Consider the following 18296-nt stretch of genomic DNA (forward strand, 5'->3'; position numbering starts at 1 on the left):
TAGTCAATGTAGTTATTGGGTAATTTAGTGGACTTGAAGTAGAGTGGGTGTTTTCCTGTAGTCTCATTAAGTTCACAAGTCGCTTTATGAGCTTGACTTTGGTACCCTAAATATTTAAATTTTAGTGGAACCCCTGTTCCAATTGTGTTTTTTTGGGCTACTAAATTTTAAATTCTTTTCTCTAAGAACTCAACTGTAGTGTGACAATCAAGTGACTTGCTCAGCGTTGCTCTGGAGTCACTGAAGTAAATAGGCAGACAATATAGTGACTACAGCATAACATTTTGGGTCATAACTTCTGTTGTTATTTTTTTGTCACAATTTTAGGTGCCCTAGTTACCTACCTTTGAAAGAATGCTATTCCTCTCAGAAGTTACAGCACTGACTAAACAATTCGTTTTAGTGGTGCATTTTGACTGCGGGATTTGAGGAGTGGGCGCTCGTTATGGTTTTGTGATTTAGACACTGCTTAAAGAGCTTGTAATGGACTCTTCTTGTGAGTTTGAGGGTGGCTCTGATTGTGGATTTGCATTCTTGACTTGGGTGCTTGATTTGTGAGAATATATGTGCTGGATTGTCTGAATGATGTCATACCTGCACAGGCAGGAGAGCGTGCCACATCGGTGGTGTCCGGCTGAGCGAGCAGGGACCCCAGCATTCCACATAGGAGGAGGCCGAAGAAGCCTGTCCTTGCCATCTCAGCAACTCAGACTCAGACCACACCACCTGTTGAGAGAACAAAAAAGTGTCACTGTACAGCAAATAGCACCAATAGACCTCCAGGGGTGACAAGGAATCTATCTGAGGCAATCCTACTGACCCGAGGGCACATGACCAACCTGGTCTGAGAAAATACTACTGACTTAGGAAACACTGCCAACAACAGCAAACTCTGGTGGAAACTTAGCATCCAGGGAATCTCCAGATCCTGCGGACCGCTGCTGAACTAGGGAAACATGACTGACTTGAGAGGCACTGCTGCCAAGGGAATACTACTATTCTGGTGAGCACCCCCATTCCAGGAAGTAGCAGTGCCATACTGAGAAACACTGCAAACTTAAGAACACTCAGAGTATGGGAAACAATTCTGACTTGGACAATGCTGATGACCACTGCAGAGGTGCCCAGCCTGGACAATGCTACTAATGTCTAGTGTCACTGTTGACAGAGGAGATGCCTTGATGCTGAGAGTCACCTCCCATCTGAGGTACAATAAGGACGTTGGCTCACTGTTGTCCTTAGGAGTATTGATGACCTGTGGATGCTGATGATATGGGGATGCTCTGCCCAGTAGATGGTCCATTGCCATTTAATCGTGATTCTGTAACACTAGGAGGACACTGCCAGCATAGGATTACTTGTTTTTATTGCCATTGTTAGAATGATACAGCATTACAACAGACCCCACAAAATGATTAGTAAGACTACACAGAAACAAACAAAACAAGCATTGGCATAGCCAATAGGTCTCGCCTTTGGGACCTTATAAGTATTTAGGAAATGCGGCACTTTATATTGGGTAGTGTACGATCAAATGTTCTTTTGCGCGCAAAACAACCGGTTGCATAAAGCCGAATACATTACCGTTCTATTGAAAAGCGTCGGCCATGCCACATGTGAGTGATCACGATAAAGATTGCAGAATCTGTACGCTTCAGTTACTCTATTTGCAGCTCTCTTACCTAGTTCTGGTTGATTGATTGTTACGCAGAATTCGCCTGAAACACCACCAACTGCAAAACCAAGGCTGCGAGAAGATGTCCTTTGACCATCTCATTCAAGAGAGGGCACACCCCTTGCAATGTCTGCAGCAACCTAGTCAGAAGCGGACTTTCCCCGTGGGTGGGCAAGAACACAACGCACTCCCGTGATACAGAGATGTGTTTTATTTCAATGCAGAAGTTAGCCTCGCCCACTCCTCTTCTAAGAAGCGTAGGGGTAACATCCTATAGGTGGGAGAGTGTGAGGGATATCGAAAGGGTGGTCTATTCCTCATCTCACACTCAAAATATTTTTTTAGCAAGGGGGAGAACTTCCATCATTCAGATAGTGGATCTGAGCATAACTGAAGTATGTGCGAACTACTGAGGAGCACGACCCCCAAAAGAAGCAGGAAGTGGGATATGGGAGGGGGGTAGGGTACGTCGCGCGCACTAAGGCGGAGAGAGGCACGCAGGCTGCAAATGGTGTGCACTTTCGCGGCCGCTTTGATGTTCTCAGTGGCCGCGCGGCTCACTGAGAACATCAAAGCGGCCGCGAAAGTGATCACCCAGGCTGACAAATGGTGCGCGCGCCCTGTAGCTGAAGGCCTGAAAAAAGCCACTGGTTAGCACTTCCAAAACCCGCTTACTAAAACTCTCGCCAGTGCAGCGCTAAAGCGCTGGATCAGGCGAGACCTAAAAATACAAGCAGTCAGAATAAATTCAGGGTGGTTGGAAGAAAAGAACAGGGGGAGGGAGGGAGAGGTTAGTGATAAGGATCATTACAGAACAGCAAGAACGCAATGTATAGTATACAATTTCACCACCAGTATAGGCAATTAATTCAGATTGACAATGCACACTAACCACTGGACAGCAGGAGAGTTCATGAATTCATGCTTAACTGGTGTAATATGAAGACTTGAAGGAACACCAAAAAAACTCAGAGCTGATGTCTGTACAATCTCAACGTGCTCCTTAAATGGAAGGGTGCTGGCTGTCGGGTGGGCCTGGGATCTCATTAGGTGGGGCCACAGATGGTGATTGCACTGGTGTGTCTTTAGTGCGTAAATAGGCTAATAGAGGTTCCCAAAAATCTTTAGTGGGGAACCGCAGTGGCATCAAGTCCCAAAAATGGGATAGTAGCACAGAACAATATGTTGCATCCTGCAGCCAGGCATTGATTGAAGGGACTGAACGTCTACCCCAGTTCATGGCCACTCTGCGTTTTGCAATAAGCGGTAAGTAGCATAGCTGTGAGCCTGCGGTCTGCAGCTGGAATATCCTTAACATAACCCAATAAACTAATCAGAGGGATACATTGGGTGCACTACCCAATTATTTGCTTGACTAACCGAAAAGACTTCCTCCCAGAATTTTGCCACTCCAGGGCACATCCACGCCAGGTGAAGGAAGGAGGCTTGGGGTGTAACCCATTGGAGGCAGTGGGAATTGGAGACTAGGCCTATCTTAAAAAGCTGTGCCGGGGTTCGATATATGTGGTTCAAATTTTTTAAATGTATCAGACGCAATCTGTAGTTCCATGAAAGTAGTCTAACTGCCCACAGCAGAAGGACCACTGAGAGTCTGCCACTGGAGAGCCTATGTCGGTTTCCCAAGATGTACGTGATCTCGGTGTCGTAACTGGAGATGAGGATTACACAGTGTTATAGAGGCGGGTAATCAATTTACGAGAGGAGGATGTGCTGAGTATGTGTTCTAGTGCCTGGAGTACCAGCGGCTGGGCTGGGAAAGTATGAATAATTCTGCAAATGTCCCTGATTTGATAGTATAGGAGGTTCAATGTGGCTGAAGTTGATGAGGCAAGAGCAGCAAAGGTCTGTAGGAATGTATCTTCTGGATACAAATCTGAGAATGTAGTGGCGTTTAGTCATCCCGCCAGCACACTTGTCTTCAAATGGCGGCATTAGAGGATTGTTACTAATAGAGATGGAGGGTACACATATGCAGGTTAGTCCCAACCATTTTCTAAGGCCGTCCCAAGCCCTCCGCCTGTGGTGCTTTATAAGGGACATAGAGTGCTGTGGATAAAGGCAATGGAGCCGCGCGATCGAACTCAACACCGGTGTGGGGCTGGTTTGGTGTTGGGTGTATCCTTTAATGTAAGAATTCTGCCTGGGCGCGTAGGGTATAGAGTGACAGGTCCGGTGCTCCTAGTCCCTCTTGAGCGAGAGGCAGGGTGAGTATATACCAGGAGATGCAAGGTTGTCCGCCAGCCCAGATCAATGTCACTAAATCAGACTGCAAGCACCGCAAGAATTGAACTGTGAGTGGGAGTGGGCCATTAAGAAAAAGATAGAGAAATTTTGAGTACCACCATATTTGCAACGGCAATCCGACTGGCCAGTGAGAGTGGCAATTTGGACCAGATAGGAATTCTGTCATCTAGCCACAAAATCGCACGACTATAATTAACCTTCCAAACATCCAGCAGGTCTCGACTCAGCATATACCCAGGTAATGTACTGGGTCCGATACCAATGTCAATGGATAGTCTGTGTGAAAATGGTGTGTATTATCAGGGGGGGAGGTGGGGGAATTGTAGAATCAGCTCAGTTTAAATGTATACCGGGAAATAATCTTGCGTGTAATTGATGCTATGTTCTCGAGAGGGTTGCAAATGTTTAATATAATATTGTCTGCATTCATTGAGACTATCAAACCTGTGATCTAAAGCCTATTTCCCTAATGACATGGGGTTGCCGGAGTCTGACCTTTAGGAGTTCCAATGTTACCACGAACAGTATTGGCATGTACCTCGGGTGATTGGAAATGGGTCTGAGATCAACCCACTGAGTCAGACATGTGGAGTTGGGTGTGTGTATAGAAGGCAAATGTACTGGCTAAAAGTAGGACTGAGTCCCAACCTTTGGAGAAGTGAATAAAATAGGCGCATTCTAATTAATTGAACGCCTTAGTGGCATTGAGCAATGTAGCAACCGCAGTTACCTGAAGGTCGAGGTGGTGCATGATCGCACACCATTCTAATTATAGGCTTCGAAAATAGAGGCATTTCCACAGACACAATGTTTAACCCCTTCGTTGCGCCTGTTGGCCAACGGCCATCGCAAGTACTACCTCGGTAGTGCTGCGCACGTCCATTGGCCGAAGCGGCTCCGCCCACTTAATAGAACGCTCCGCGACGGAATTACCGTCGCGGTAAAGGGGTTAATTTGAGATGGTGGTTTCGGGTGCTCGGTACCGGCACTTTATTGTCAACACAGGCACTTATGACAGCTGCCACATGGTGGTGCTGTTTGTGCACTTAAAAGATGAGCACAACAACAGTTGTTTATTAATTCAATATACAATAAACCATAGGTACTCACAAACATTTCCCAGGGGCCACAAAATATGGTTCATGGTGTGCCTGAGGCCAACATTGATGCCAGAGGTATGTGAGTGGGGCTTTACGGGCTGGATGTAAGGTGGGTGTTGGGGAAACAAATCCTATACATTGTGCGGTCAGGGAGTCATGGAGTTATTTTGAGGGTTTCAGCCCATACTACCCTCTAAATGAATCCTCTAGTCTTTGGAAGAGTCATAGATTTGACAATAATGTGCTGAGCAGTAACTGAATCGCTATCCCTTTACCAGCCTTCTGTACTTACTAACTCTACCTCGGGAAAGTGAAGTGTAAAAAAAGATGTAACTTCATTTTTTAATTGGAATGAAGTAGAATTGCACAATATGAAACCAAAAACGCTACGATCAATCCCGGCTTCCCCACTTGACCAAATTGTGTGTTCCTAGGCAATTGTTTTATTTCACTTTGCCTCCTTTTTCTTCATTTCACATGAAAGACCACCTTGAAATATCAGTGTTCAGCACATGCATAGTACACAAACCACCTAATGTGTTTGATTCAATAAACTATAATGTTGCTCATGTATAGTAAGACCCAAGGCACCCAGAGGGTTCGACAGGACAACTGACTTGCCTCTTAGTTCACAATCGGCATTGTTGTCAAGGTGGGAGGAGTCATTCATGTTTCTACATTCATTTTTTGAAGACTATCACTTTAAAAAAAATGACTTCTAAATGTACTGATATAATCTTTTGTACTGAGGTAAAACACTTCTGCCTGTTCATGAGAAACTTTTTGAATTTTGAAGAGACTTTATCATTATTATACACGTTTGTTGCTAGATGTCTTAGAAATGAATATGCTCCGCAGGAAACCTTTTTTTGCTTCGGTTCTGTTACTTTGGTTATCTTGTAAATAAATGCTTGCCCGTTTATTTACCATCTTTCTGAAAGTTAGTGCTCTCTTAAGTAAACAGTATCCCAGGGCAGCTGTTCACCAGGAGGCCGCATGTGAAGGTCAGGATGGCCGAAAGCGACCCGCAGGCCGTACTTTGGGTATCACTGCATTAAACAGAACTAATACCAGCCACCCAAGCCATTCTTATAGCTTTGAGGGACACGAACAGTCTGAAATGTCACACTTGTAGCATTGTGATGGTTAGTAATTGTGTAGGTACTGCCATTGTCAGCTCCTGCAGTGACAATGGATGGTGCAAGCTGTTGTGGCCTCCTGACGAAGGCCCCGGCAGCTATTGTTTTGCTAATTAAGCACTGCCCGTACAGTCGCAGAACAATAAGAAGTATTTACTCTTGATAGTCCTTCTACACTGATTCTCTGAGGACCTCTTGGTCTAAATAAACCATTCCTTCTGTTTTTCATCTGCTGCTCCCCAAAACACCCCCCAATATGAATGACTAATGTCTCCTTTGTTAGACCTTTGAATGATTTGCTCCTGTTGACACATCTCCCAATATGACAGTGCCCTCAACTCCTTGGTGTGAGAGTGTCCTAACTCCTTAGGGCCAGTGGTCTACAAAGGTCACCCACAGTTCAATTCACCATGATTCAGCAAAAGGCCCAATACTCACATTTTCTTTTTTGTGGAGATCATTTAGTCATAGGTTTTAGAAGGTGCCTATGCCCACATATAGGAAGGCACCAGTACACTTTACAATAGCATTGGAAAGTAAAATAAAATAATGTATGGCATATCAAAACACACAATCTTATAGGGAAGCCATATGGAAAAGTCATCTAGCAACTAAAGAACAATTTAACACTCAGTGAGTACCTAAGAGCAAAAGCTGGTAGTACGCTAACCAGATGTGTATTATATACTCGCACAGTATTACAAGAAAAATACATTATGTTAAAAATACAGAGAGAGACAAACATAATGGTGCTGATGAGATTGGTAATGTCCTTGAATATTTGTGTTAAATAGAAAAAAATGTCTTCTATGAAACAGTTATGTGTATTTCTCAAGATGCACACACATTTTACAAAGACTTGGACCCCTACTGTTAGATGTGTGGAATAGGGGTGGTATTTACTACACCTGGGACTGTTATGTGCGAGGGTGTTTACTGGTTGTGATCAATACATCCTAGTATGAGTTTTTCTGGCAAGAATGGGCCGTCAATTGCTGTTTACCTATATGCACAAGAAGGCAATATACACCAGCCAGGCTTTCACCAGAGAAACATAGAAGACAAGAAGAAGGAACATTTTCCCAAATGTCAAAGACATGAACTGAAAATCTTTGCTGCTTTTTGGAAACCAGCCTGGGCCTTGGCTCCGTGAGTGGGCCAAGGTGAGCTGCATGGAGACATCATTGGTTCAAAAGATAAAGAAGCGCCTTGTTTAGAGTTAAGAGGACAGGGTAGCCCACCCAAAAGTGTGGCGAATGTCCCATCTCTGTATTAGAAGTGTGTTATAGCTAATACTACTCTAAAAACTAAAAACGATGAACATCTGCCATGTTTGTGATAGAGTACCCTGTCTACCAAACTCTAAATAAGGCCCGGCTCTTAAAAGTAAAAAAAAGTGACCTGTGAAGTGGTTCCTTTCTTGGCTCCGGACATGTCTTTTTTGGCCCCACATTAGCTGTCACATTTTGACTTACCTGCTATCAAAAGTGCAGGGTTAAGGAAATGCAGGCAGAGATGTTCGCACGCACAAAATGTGAAATTTGCATCGAGAGAATTGATGACTATTGAAGACACTCTCAGCATGTTAAGACTATTGAATACTACTGAAGAATATATGAACATGTTAAGAGATACATTTTCTGGTAAATCAGACCTCCCATTCCAAACAAAACAGAGCTACTGAGAAAGAAAATATATAGTGGTGAAATATTTGGGGTATTGCCAAGCTAGGTTTCAACTTATAATAATTAACTCTGCAATTAATATTAATTAGGCAGGAGGAATTTTGTGACCTCTGACGAATGCCTGCAAATGCTGAGACGGTGGCCCACGAGGGACAGCAGACCACCATACCTGCTTTGCATTCGCTCAAAGCAAACATATTTTTTTATCGTCTTGTGTCACTTAAACAAACATGGCAGCTTAAAAAAGGTTCACTTGGAAAAAATGACACGGGAGGAGCATGCACAGGTTCCTGTACCATTCTCTGCTCCCCACAAGTACATCTCGTTGTGAATCAATTATCATCCAATGTGGGGATTGGTAGTTAATCCATGCTTACTACCTCAATTGTGATTGCAAACCATTAAAACACAGAATCTCAAATAGCTAACAGAAAGAGAATCCTTTTCAAACCCCCTCCTATTTACCATTCTGAAAGGGTCGTAGAGGGTACTCTGCTAGATGGGCAAACGTTCCTGTTTACAGAGAAACTTTTGTACATTTCAATATACCTGTTGGCAGTAGCAAAACCTGCAATTTTGCAAATTGCGCTCTTTGTGTCCTCAAAATAGTTTTGTGCATCTGGCTCATAATAATACATTTGTGAATTGTCAACTACCTATAGTGTTACAGCCCCTAACTAATAGTAATGAAATAACACGTTTATTAATCATTGTAAAATATAGTAAATTGAGAAAATTCCTAGTCTGATTTGGAGATGGGTAGTGTTGGCAACCTACAGATTTCTGGAGGGGGAGCCCATTAGGCATATAAGCAAATAGTATCTAAAATGGAACGTGGACTTTGTTAATTATATGTTAATAAAATTACATATGAACTAAACATTTGTGGCAAGATTGAACTCCATGGACGTGATGATAAGATTATGAAGGTTATTAAAGATTCTGCAAACAATGCACATAGAAACCTCAGCAGTTGGGACATGTATGTGTAGAAATAATTAAAACACTACCAAGAATTGTATGCAATATGGAAAGTAATCCACAGAGAGTTAACAAAAATAAATTAACTCAGTTAATAAAATACTAAGCAAATTCCTATTGAAATGCAGTAAAAGCTAAAAAGTTCCTTGGATTTTTTTTTTTTTTAAAGAGGAACACTTACAGGAACATTCCACTTCCCAAGTAATATGCATACCGTAAAGTATATATATTGCAACACCTCTCGCAGAAACGTGTTGAAGGAAATACATGTAAAAGTTCGCGAAATATGAAAAATAATAAGTCAACTCTGATTAGTACAAAAAAGCACTGATCACATTAAAGCATAAAATAATGAAGTTGCAACTATAATTAGGCGCATGTAATCGAAATGTGGAAACAACCAAATGGTGTTCTCGGAGCCAATTTATGGAGGGAAACCTCAATTTTTTTTTCAAAAAGCACGAGCAAATCTAGCACATCTGGGTTGCATATTGTATAGTTGACACATAAGTTCAAATGTATTATTTGCCTGTAATACGCCTGGAAGACGCTAAGTGTCACTCTCATTTCATGGATGTGAAATTGTGAAGTAGCTAAAAGCTGATTGCTGTCGATCAACACCAGAGTGCGAAATGTAAAATCAGTGGCACAGTGCAAAAATCCTCTCCATGCTGTGGACTTGTCTTTATCTTATTAGGGCTTGCAACAAAAAGCTGAAGCTGTCTACGCCCAGAAACTAAAAAAAAACACCAATGGAAGATGGAATGATACAGACCCGTGGCTGCAAGAAAAAAGCAGGCTTTGCACCCTGGGTTTATTATTTTATGATATGGTAGAGCCATATCATCATAGTCCACATTCTCCTGTCAGTATGTCCTTTCAGCATTCATGGAGTCCAGAAATCTTCCAGCCTTGGTTTAGCTCATCCCACCACAGGCCAGAGTCTGGTTTGGCTTGTGAAGCTGTATCATAGGTGGGGTATTTGTGGGTCATTTAGGGGCAGATTTACAAGAACTGGCCCATCTCTGCATATTAGCAGAGATACGTCAGCTAAATTGTGTGATGAAAAAAAAGCCTTGCGCCACCATGGATTCGTCGCATTTACAATGCAGCACTCCGTGGTGCAAGGATAGACAGATGCGTGACGAATCTTTTGGCGGAAAGGCAGCGCATTGCTGAAGTCGTGTCGTATGCACGACACAACACCAGCAATGGTCAGGAATGCCTATTCCCATCATGCTGCGTCACTCCTTACGCCTGCTTCATGCAGGCGGAAGGTTTTGACGGAATGGCGTCGTAAAAGTGACTCAGTGAAATCTTGTAGACTTCACTGCGTCACTTTTACGAGGCTTCCTTGCAACTGAACGCCCACCCTGCATACATTATACCTGACGCAGGTATAATGTAGCGCAGGGCTTTACAATTTGACGCATCTCCCTAGATGCGTCACGTTGTAAATATGTCACATAGTGGTGCATTGTTAATGACGCCGCTGCGTCACAGAAGTGATGCAACGGCAGCGTAAAGATGTCGCAAGGGGCTTGTAAATCTGCCCCACTCTGTTTTCCGTAAGCGAGTATTCTTCTTTGATATGAGCACTCACTATTAGTGTTTGAAATGACCCCAAAACCCACAGGTATACAGCTCAAGCAAGGAACACGAATGTACATCATGCAGGGGACATTCCCACCCCACAACTCTAAATCTGTTATCTGTAAATATTTATAGGAATGAATATGAGGCAGTGGGGTGTGGAGAGGAGGGGAAGTATGGAGGAGGTTAGGGTGAGGCTGAGGTGGGGTTGTGGTGCGGATGACGTCACAGTTCAGGGAAGGATGGAAGGTGAGGGGTGGAGTGGAAATGGGTTGGGAAGGAAGAGGGTTGGTGGTTGTAAGGGGGTCGGTAGAGGAGGTTTAAGGCAAGGGTGAGACTGAAGCAGTAGAAGCTGGGAATGAGGTGTTCATTGAGATGAGTCTAGGTGCGGTTAGATTAGTTTGTTTAGGTTCAGACTATAGTGAGGTTGAGGGTGGGTGAAGATTGAGGTAAACTTGAGGTGACTCTGAGGAAAGCTATAGTAATATGAGGATGAGGTGGGCTGGGTTGAGGCCGCGTTGAGGCAGGGTTTCGGTGATGATGATGTGAGCTTGAAGTGATGGTCAGGTGATGTTCAGGTAAGTTTGGGTGACGCTTGGCTGAGATGACAGTGTTGACTTAAGATTAAGTGGGGTTGGTCTAAGGTGAGAAGGTGTGAGAGTGATGTGAGAGGTGAGAATAAGAAGAGGCTCAAGTAAGAATGACATTCAATATGGGCTCGGTGAAGCTAAGGCTGGGGTGGCTTGAAGTGAGAGTGAGGATGGGTTAAGTTGAGGTTTGCTTGATGTGAAGTTGAATTGAGGCTAAAGTGGTGTGAGGCTGAGGTTGGATTGAGGAGAGGATGCTCTGTGTAGAAGTGAGGCTATGATAAGGAGGAGAAATTAAAGTTGAGAGGAGTTGAGGAGGGATGATGTTGAGAGGAGTTTGAGGTGATGAGGATATTATGTTGAGGCAAGGAGGGAGGGAGATTTGGGTGATGTGAGGAAGCGGTATGGTTGAGGCCAGGCAAGATAGGCTTAAGATGAGATTTAGAAAAGGTGTGGTTAAGGTGAAGCTAAAGTGAGGTTGAGCGGACCTTTGATGAGTTTGAGGTGAGCTTGAAGGTCAGGTGGATTTAGGATAAGGTTGAGGTGAGGTGAGGAGGCTAAAGATGAGCTGATTTGAGGTTGCATAAAGCTTGAGCCTTAGATGGGGTTAAGGTGAGGTCGATGTTCCAAGATGGTTGAGAGACATGTATGCTGGTAAAAGACCATCCTGACATGGTTAATAACTTCTTAGCTTTTGACTTACGTCCTGATGATCACAATGAACTTCTGTACCCACAGCTTCTATATCCAAGTTTCCATGCGGAAGCAACCAGTGCTGCTCCTAGCGGTACCAGTGGTGCTAGATTAGACCAGCAATCAGTGCTTAATTTGTAACAAAAAAAGTGCCCGTGCCTTCGGCAGGAGGCCTTCACAAGTTGCCCCACCCATTGTCACTGCCAGTGTTGCCATTTACAGTACCTACACAATTACTAATCAGCAAACTGCTACAATTCAGACTATTACAAGCCCTCAAAGCTGTAAAATGGAGTGGGTGGCAGGTATTAGTTGTTTTTAATGTATATTGAATTAATAAACAATTGCTGTCCTGCCCATCTCTAAATTATACAAACAGCGCCCCCATGTGGCAACTGTCATAAGTGCTGGCGTGGACAATTAAGATACGGTGCCTAGCACCGGAAACCCCCAGCTTAAATTAAGCACTGCCTGAAATGCCCTGTAGGGCAACTATTGGCACAAATAAAAGGAGGACTAAAATTGCAACAACCCTCTAGAATGTAAGAGGGCATCTTGTAGTATAAAATTTGCTTACACTGCTATCTGTAACCTTTGAGACAGCTGAGCTGCTTCTGAGGTTGCACAGCTCTGGGTGAAGCCATGGACAGCAGAGAGTGTCGTAACACAAAATGATGGAAACCCCCCTCCAGAATATGATGAGGGGTGCCAGGGAATCCCATACCTCATAGATATTTATAGCCCTTAGGTTAAATGGGGAGCACCCCCCCCAAAGCATAGATATCCCACCCACACTGCAGGGGCTGCTGGGACTCCACTATGCTCCTGAAAGTAGAGCTGTCTCAAATACTTTAAATGGGCCGGCACTCACTGGTGCTGAGTACCGGCATTTCTCAGTGTTCTCCCTTTGAGCACCGGAACCTCTCCTTGTGCTAGGAGAGTACTGGTACTCCTAGTGGCAGCTGGGCTCAGGCTCTGAGGTATGGATTGTGCACCTCAGGTATGACAGCAAGCGAGGCACTCAGAGCAGGGCGTGTCCATGCACCGCTCTGACAGTCATGGCCACTTTCTTCCAGCGCTAGGTTGCTGCTGTAGCCTTGAACTCTAACTGGCAGCGCAACAGAAATGAGATGTGGCCTAACAGCTAGAGCTCCTTACATTGAAACTGTTGCGCTGTCAGTTAGAGTGTGAGGCTGCAGCTGCAACCTAGCGCTGGAAAACTGTCAGAGCGCCTCTCCCTTTGGCCAAGTTTGGCTCATATGTTCAGGGCGTAATTTGTACTTTTTTTGCAGTTTTAAATAGCGTGAACTTAACCCGAGAGCTTTAAAGTGCTTTTCATGAGAAGAACAAGTTGTACATGAAAGCATGCTTTTTGGTTTTTATGGCATGGGGAGGTCCAATCCCAGCGTCGGTTTAACATCCTGTAATTTTGGACAAATCACTTAATCTACCCGTGCCATAAAAAACAAAAACGTAAGCTTTCATGTAAAACGTCTGCTTCTCATGTAAAGCACCTTAATGTCCTTGAATTCGGCCGGAAGTCACTAGGACACTTTCCAAGGAAAAAGAAAATTCTGATATTGTTAAAGGCCTGTGTTAAGAGAGTGCGCCACACCATAGGACTGATTTAACTCTCTCTTTAATGCATCCCCCATGTAGCAGCACAGCCAGCACCTGACAGCATCCTCACCAACTGATCCCTGCTTATCAGGGTACCACATTCCATATGATGCCCTTAACACTCCAAGGGTTACATCATCATTAAAGAGACATTTTAAAATATACATAGGCCACAACAGCTTCCTCACAGCCACGCCCCTGACACGCCCCTACCAAACCCTTAAGACCCACCCTAATCAATTTGGTGAGTACCGTCTCTTCTCTTTTTCCATTCAAAGCACTGGCTGTCTCCTAGCTCAAAAACAGTAGCAACTGAGATAAAATAACCATCCTTCAGACGACAACCCCTTCAGTTAAGGCCTGAGACAGCAGAGCTACCCTTGGCTTTATACTATACTCTGTGACTGTTGACAATGAAGAGTCTGCACTGCTGTCAGTCATCTCTGAGACAACAGAGCTACCTTTTATGTTACACAGTACTAGGTGAAGCCCTGGCCAACAGAGCTGTCTCATAGCTTACACACATATCTCAGTAGCAATTAATATTAATGTAACAAAGCCGCCCCCAGGTGACATGACTTTCAGTAGGCCTGGGACAGCAGACCTACCCCTAGGGTTATGCTGCACTCTGTGAGTGTTGAAAATGTAAAGCTATCCCCCAGTTTGCACTACTGTCAGTATCCCCTGGGACAGCAGAGCTATACTTAGTTTACATACATCTTGGTAGTACAAGAGTCAACAGAGGTACCCCACAGGGGTTGCAACTCTCATTAATGTCTGAGTCAACACAGACGTACTTCACGTTACACCGCTCTCTTCAAAGCCTTAGATAAAACAACTATCTCCCAGTAACGCTTAAGACAGCAGAGCTATCACTTGGGTTACACAGATCATGCCCGAGCCAGCAGATACTATAACACATGAACATTTGGGACAGCAGAGCTTCCTATCGGGTTGCACAGATGTGGCAAGCCGTGGGCAGCAGAGCTGTCTCTCAGCATACACACATATCATAATCTCAGCAGCAATTGTGATAACACAGCCCCCCCTCAGGTGACACGCTTTTTAAAGGCCTGAGACACCAGAGCTACCCCGGAGGTTACCATGCACTCTTGTCACTGCCAAGACTGAAGATCCATGGCCATCCCTAACACCTGAGACAGCAGAGCTATACTTAATTTACACACATGTGGGTAGTACGAGGGTCAGCAGAGCTGCCCTAAGTGCGTCACAGCTCTCATTAATGTCTGCCTCAGCACAGAGCTACCTCAGGCTACGCGGCTCTCATTGAAGCCTCAGATAACAGTTCCTTCTCTGGTTGCACATCTCACGGTAATGCTTAAGACAGCAGAGCTATCCATTGGGTCACGTCACTCTCACTGAGACAGAAGAGTTCTATCAGAGGCCCCAAAGCTGCCGTCAACAGTTGGGACGGCAAAGCTACCCCACAGGTTGCTTGAATATTATTTATGATTCCAGAAACAGCTGTGCCTTGCAGACAAGCATGGTATGTGGAGTTAAGCGTCAGGGTAGACAGCTCTCACTAGGCCCTGAGACAGCAGTGCTATACCTCTGGGAACTCTAGGGCTAACCACCTCTGAGTAAGGGATGAGATAGCAGAGCTGTCCCTCAATATGTCATGTCCTCGTTTGTAAAGCGCTCAGAACCACCTGCAGCGGCGCTTTCCTCCAGGTTCCACACCTCGCCCTCAATGGTTAGATTCTAGAACCATCTACAAGTGGACCCAGCGGCGCGTGACGCTTGAGACAGCAGAGCTGAAGGGTCATTCCCACATGATCAATCATCTACTGCATCATCTGCAGAGTTTAACAATGCAAAATGTTTCAAGCTCAAAAGAATGAAAAGTATGTAAAATGCAGGAACCCCAGATGCGACGCAGCGGATGGCGCTTCCCAGAGGTTGACTGGTCAAATGTCAGTTTCTTATTGTTGCAATGCTGTGTTACACTGGTACGAATGAGGTGAAACCTTTGCCCAGCAAGTGGTGTTAGTGTGTACAAATATCAAAATAAGGACGTAAAGCTATAAAAATGCCGCATATTTTGCCTTTTCCTGCCGCATAATTCGGCCCTCCCCTGCTGCATAATTCCAGCGCCCGGGCATATCCCTATCCCAATAAGGATTAAGACTGCAGCTATTTTATAGGCTCAGACCTCAGAGGGAGGAGCTAGTCCAGGCCACAGGTGAAACGTGACCCGGCCTCAGATGTCAGAGCTCGCCTGTGATAGATTAACAATCTCTCAGTACCGAGTGAACATCAAACCATCCACAGCACTAAAGCCTTAGGACAGCAGAGCTATCTCTAATGTTGGACAGCTCTCGCTGACATCGTCTTCGCCTCAACGCTCAATACCATTCAATTTAATGTACACTTAATTCTGTTCCTAACTCACACCACTTCTTGAGGGTAGGTACCGTAGGTTGTTCTGTGCATTTTGCACCATGTGAAAAAGAACGGTCCTATGGGGCTGTAAAATCCCCGCCTCGGGAGTATAGACGCCTTCGAAGCATGTTAACACCCGCTGTGGCACATCCCAGTTCAGCAGTAAGTGCGGTGATCGAGTCTGGAAACAGCAAATGCAGGAACTCACAGGGTGACTACAATTGTAGTGAAGTGCCGAGTACCGTCTTATACATAGACGTCCCGGTCCGGGAAGGGCCAGCGTTGCCCCTTGGCGTGGAGTCCCCGCAGCTGCCCTGATGCAAGCGCTGCAAGGGTCCGGTCTGAAGCCTAGAGGCGCTGTTAAACGGCGCGCGCGCGGCTCTGTCTATCGAAACGCTGCTCCTGCTGGCTTTGGCGGTGCGTATGACCCCCCCCCCCCCTCTCTTCACAGCACTGCGCGGGGAGCGCGGAAAGGGGTGCGTTGGAAACCTTTTCGCGATTAAAGGCTCGCCAATAAAATGTTGGTTATTTAGAAAAAATCGGCTATGACAGCAGAATAATTTCGCGTATGTTTTTTTTTCTTCTGCAGAATAGTTCGTCCTCACAGCCTTCCACTCACCCCACATACTTACACCCCCGCAATGATAGAGGCGCTGTTTGTACACATCTGTTCTTAGTGGAAGGGCCAATGTGAAAAGACAGAGCAAGAAGACAGAGGGCGGGCAGAAAGACAGATGATGTTCAGGTGGGCAGATGACAGACTGATAGACAGGTGATCATAAGAAGGGCAGGTGGGCGGAGGATGAGCACCCGGGCAGATGACAGGTAGGTGGGGAGATGATGGACAGGTGGTCAGATGATGGATAGATGGGCAGAGCACGCACACAGGTGATGGGTGCTGGGCAGACGATCAACAAATGGGCAGATGCCACTTCATCAGAAGACAGGGGGGCTCATTTATGAGCCCCTGCGTCACTTTTGCGCCGCCGGTGCGTCACTTTTTGTGACGCACCAGTGGCGTAAAACATGTGCCATGTTGCGCCATGTTTACAAAGTGACGCATCTAGGTAGATGCGTCACTTTGTAAACCCCTGCGCCACATTATACCTGCGCCAGGTATAATGTATGCAAGGGGGGCGTTTTGACGCAACAAAGGGTCGTAGAAGTGACGCAGTGAAATCTACGAGATTTCACTGCGCCACTTCTAGGGTGCAAATGCGTCAATTTCTTGCGCCTGCCTCACGGCAGGCGTAAGACTGACGCAGGCCCTTTCACATGGGGCTTGCCCCATGTGAAAGGACACATTGCTGGAGTTGCGTCACTTTTGTGACACACTCCAGCGATGCGTCACTTTTGCGCCTACAGATACGTCAGAAATACTGACGTATCTGTGACTCCTTGCGACATGATGCGTCATACTGTAAATATGACGCATCACTGGAGTCGCAGGGAGGGCGCAGTGAAAAGTGGCGCATCACTGTTTTCACGCAGTGATGCGTCACTTTTCATAAATGAGGCCCAGGGTGTTCTCGCCAGTAAATCATTCCGAACCCTGGTATACTTGCCCTCCCTGCATAGACTGGCAACTACAGAAAGCGTGCCCTTCAACAAGGCTGCCCACCCCAAGAGGCCAACAAAAGCAGACACTGGCCGCCCGCAATGGCTGTCCCCCCACCCACCTCCCCCGAAAACTTTGAAGAGTCCCTCTCTGCAGAGAACCCCGTTTACGCAATTGTGTTAAAATCTGACTTTTTGGAAAACGTATTTGGCCCACCCTTAATTGTCTATTCGTCCCAAGCCCTGTCATTTCGGAACCCGTCCTGGCCCTCTTGACAACCCTATTGGTACCTCCATTTCATTTTTCTAATGAGCGGAGTTGGTACTGCAGAAAGTTTCCCGCTGCAGAACTCCGCGCGCTGTACTCTGTACCTTACAGTCTCCTGAGGTGATTTACAATGAATGGACAATAAAGGTTCCTACCTGGGAACTGAAAGAGCTCTCGAGCCCGGACCCTCGGACCCGTGGACCTCAGCTGCTGCTAGGGCTTCTTCATAGGTCTTCCCCCCGCGGAAAGGGTCCTTTTTCCAGAGTAAAGGCAACCAGGGAGTGACCGAGCCTTTCCCTCTGCAGAACCTCAGCCCCTCCGAAAATATCCCCGCCCCTTGATACAGCCCTCTTAGGCGCCAGGTCTCACCGCCTCTTGGAACACCCCTCTTCGGACCAAGTTTCTGCGATGTCCCAGCCACACCCCTCAGTGTTGTTCAGTACGCCGTGTATGCACTAGGTGGCGCTGTGGGTCCACAAGAGTCAGGCCCAGAGGCAGAGAGAGTTGAGTCAGAGCCCAACCAGTGCTCACAGCTCCAGACAGGACCCCGGGTTTGAAGAAGCTGAGGGTATTCTGCACCGCCCCTCACAGCCATGTCCAAATCAGCACCACTACCCCGTTTTAAACGACTGGGGCACCCAGGTTGCCTCCTCAACTGGCAGACCCAAATCGCAGACCAGCTGAACCAGGACCCCCATGGTGTAAGAGGGGAGGCAACATTATTCTGCCC

The 18296-nt window shown here is 45.8% G+C and overlaps 1 protein-coding gene across 2 annotated transcripts in view; it reads right to left on the minus strand.

Annotated features, from left to right (window-relative positions):
- The window catches only part of COL6A2 (collagen type VI alpha 2 chain), an 87214-nt gene extending 69316 nt beyond the window's left edge, over nt 1–17898 (minus strand). Inside the window, exons 1-2 of one of the 2 annotated variants that reach the window (XM_085645168.1) lie at nt 17722–17898; nt 595–726 (exon numbers count right to left, since the gene is read on the minus strand). In XM_085645168.1, coding sequence (XP_085501294.1) covers nt 595–697 — 103 coding nt within the window. In that variant the 5' untranslated portion in view covers nt 698–726; nt 17722–17898. The remainder of the gene's footprint in view (nt 1–594; nt 727–17721) is intronic. The other variant, XM_085645169.1, reaches the window with a different exon arrangement.
- Between the last annotated feature and the right edge of the window lie 398 nt (nt 17899–18296).

Source organism: Triturus cristatus, chromosome 3_1 (assembly GCF_964204655.1).
Source record: "Triturus cristatus chromosome 3_1, aTriCri1.1, whole genome shotgun sequence".
NCBI lineage: Eukaryota > Metazoa > Chordata > Amphibia > Caudata > Salamandridae > Triturus > Triturus cristatus.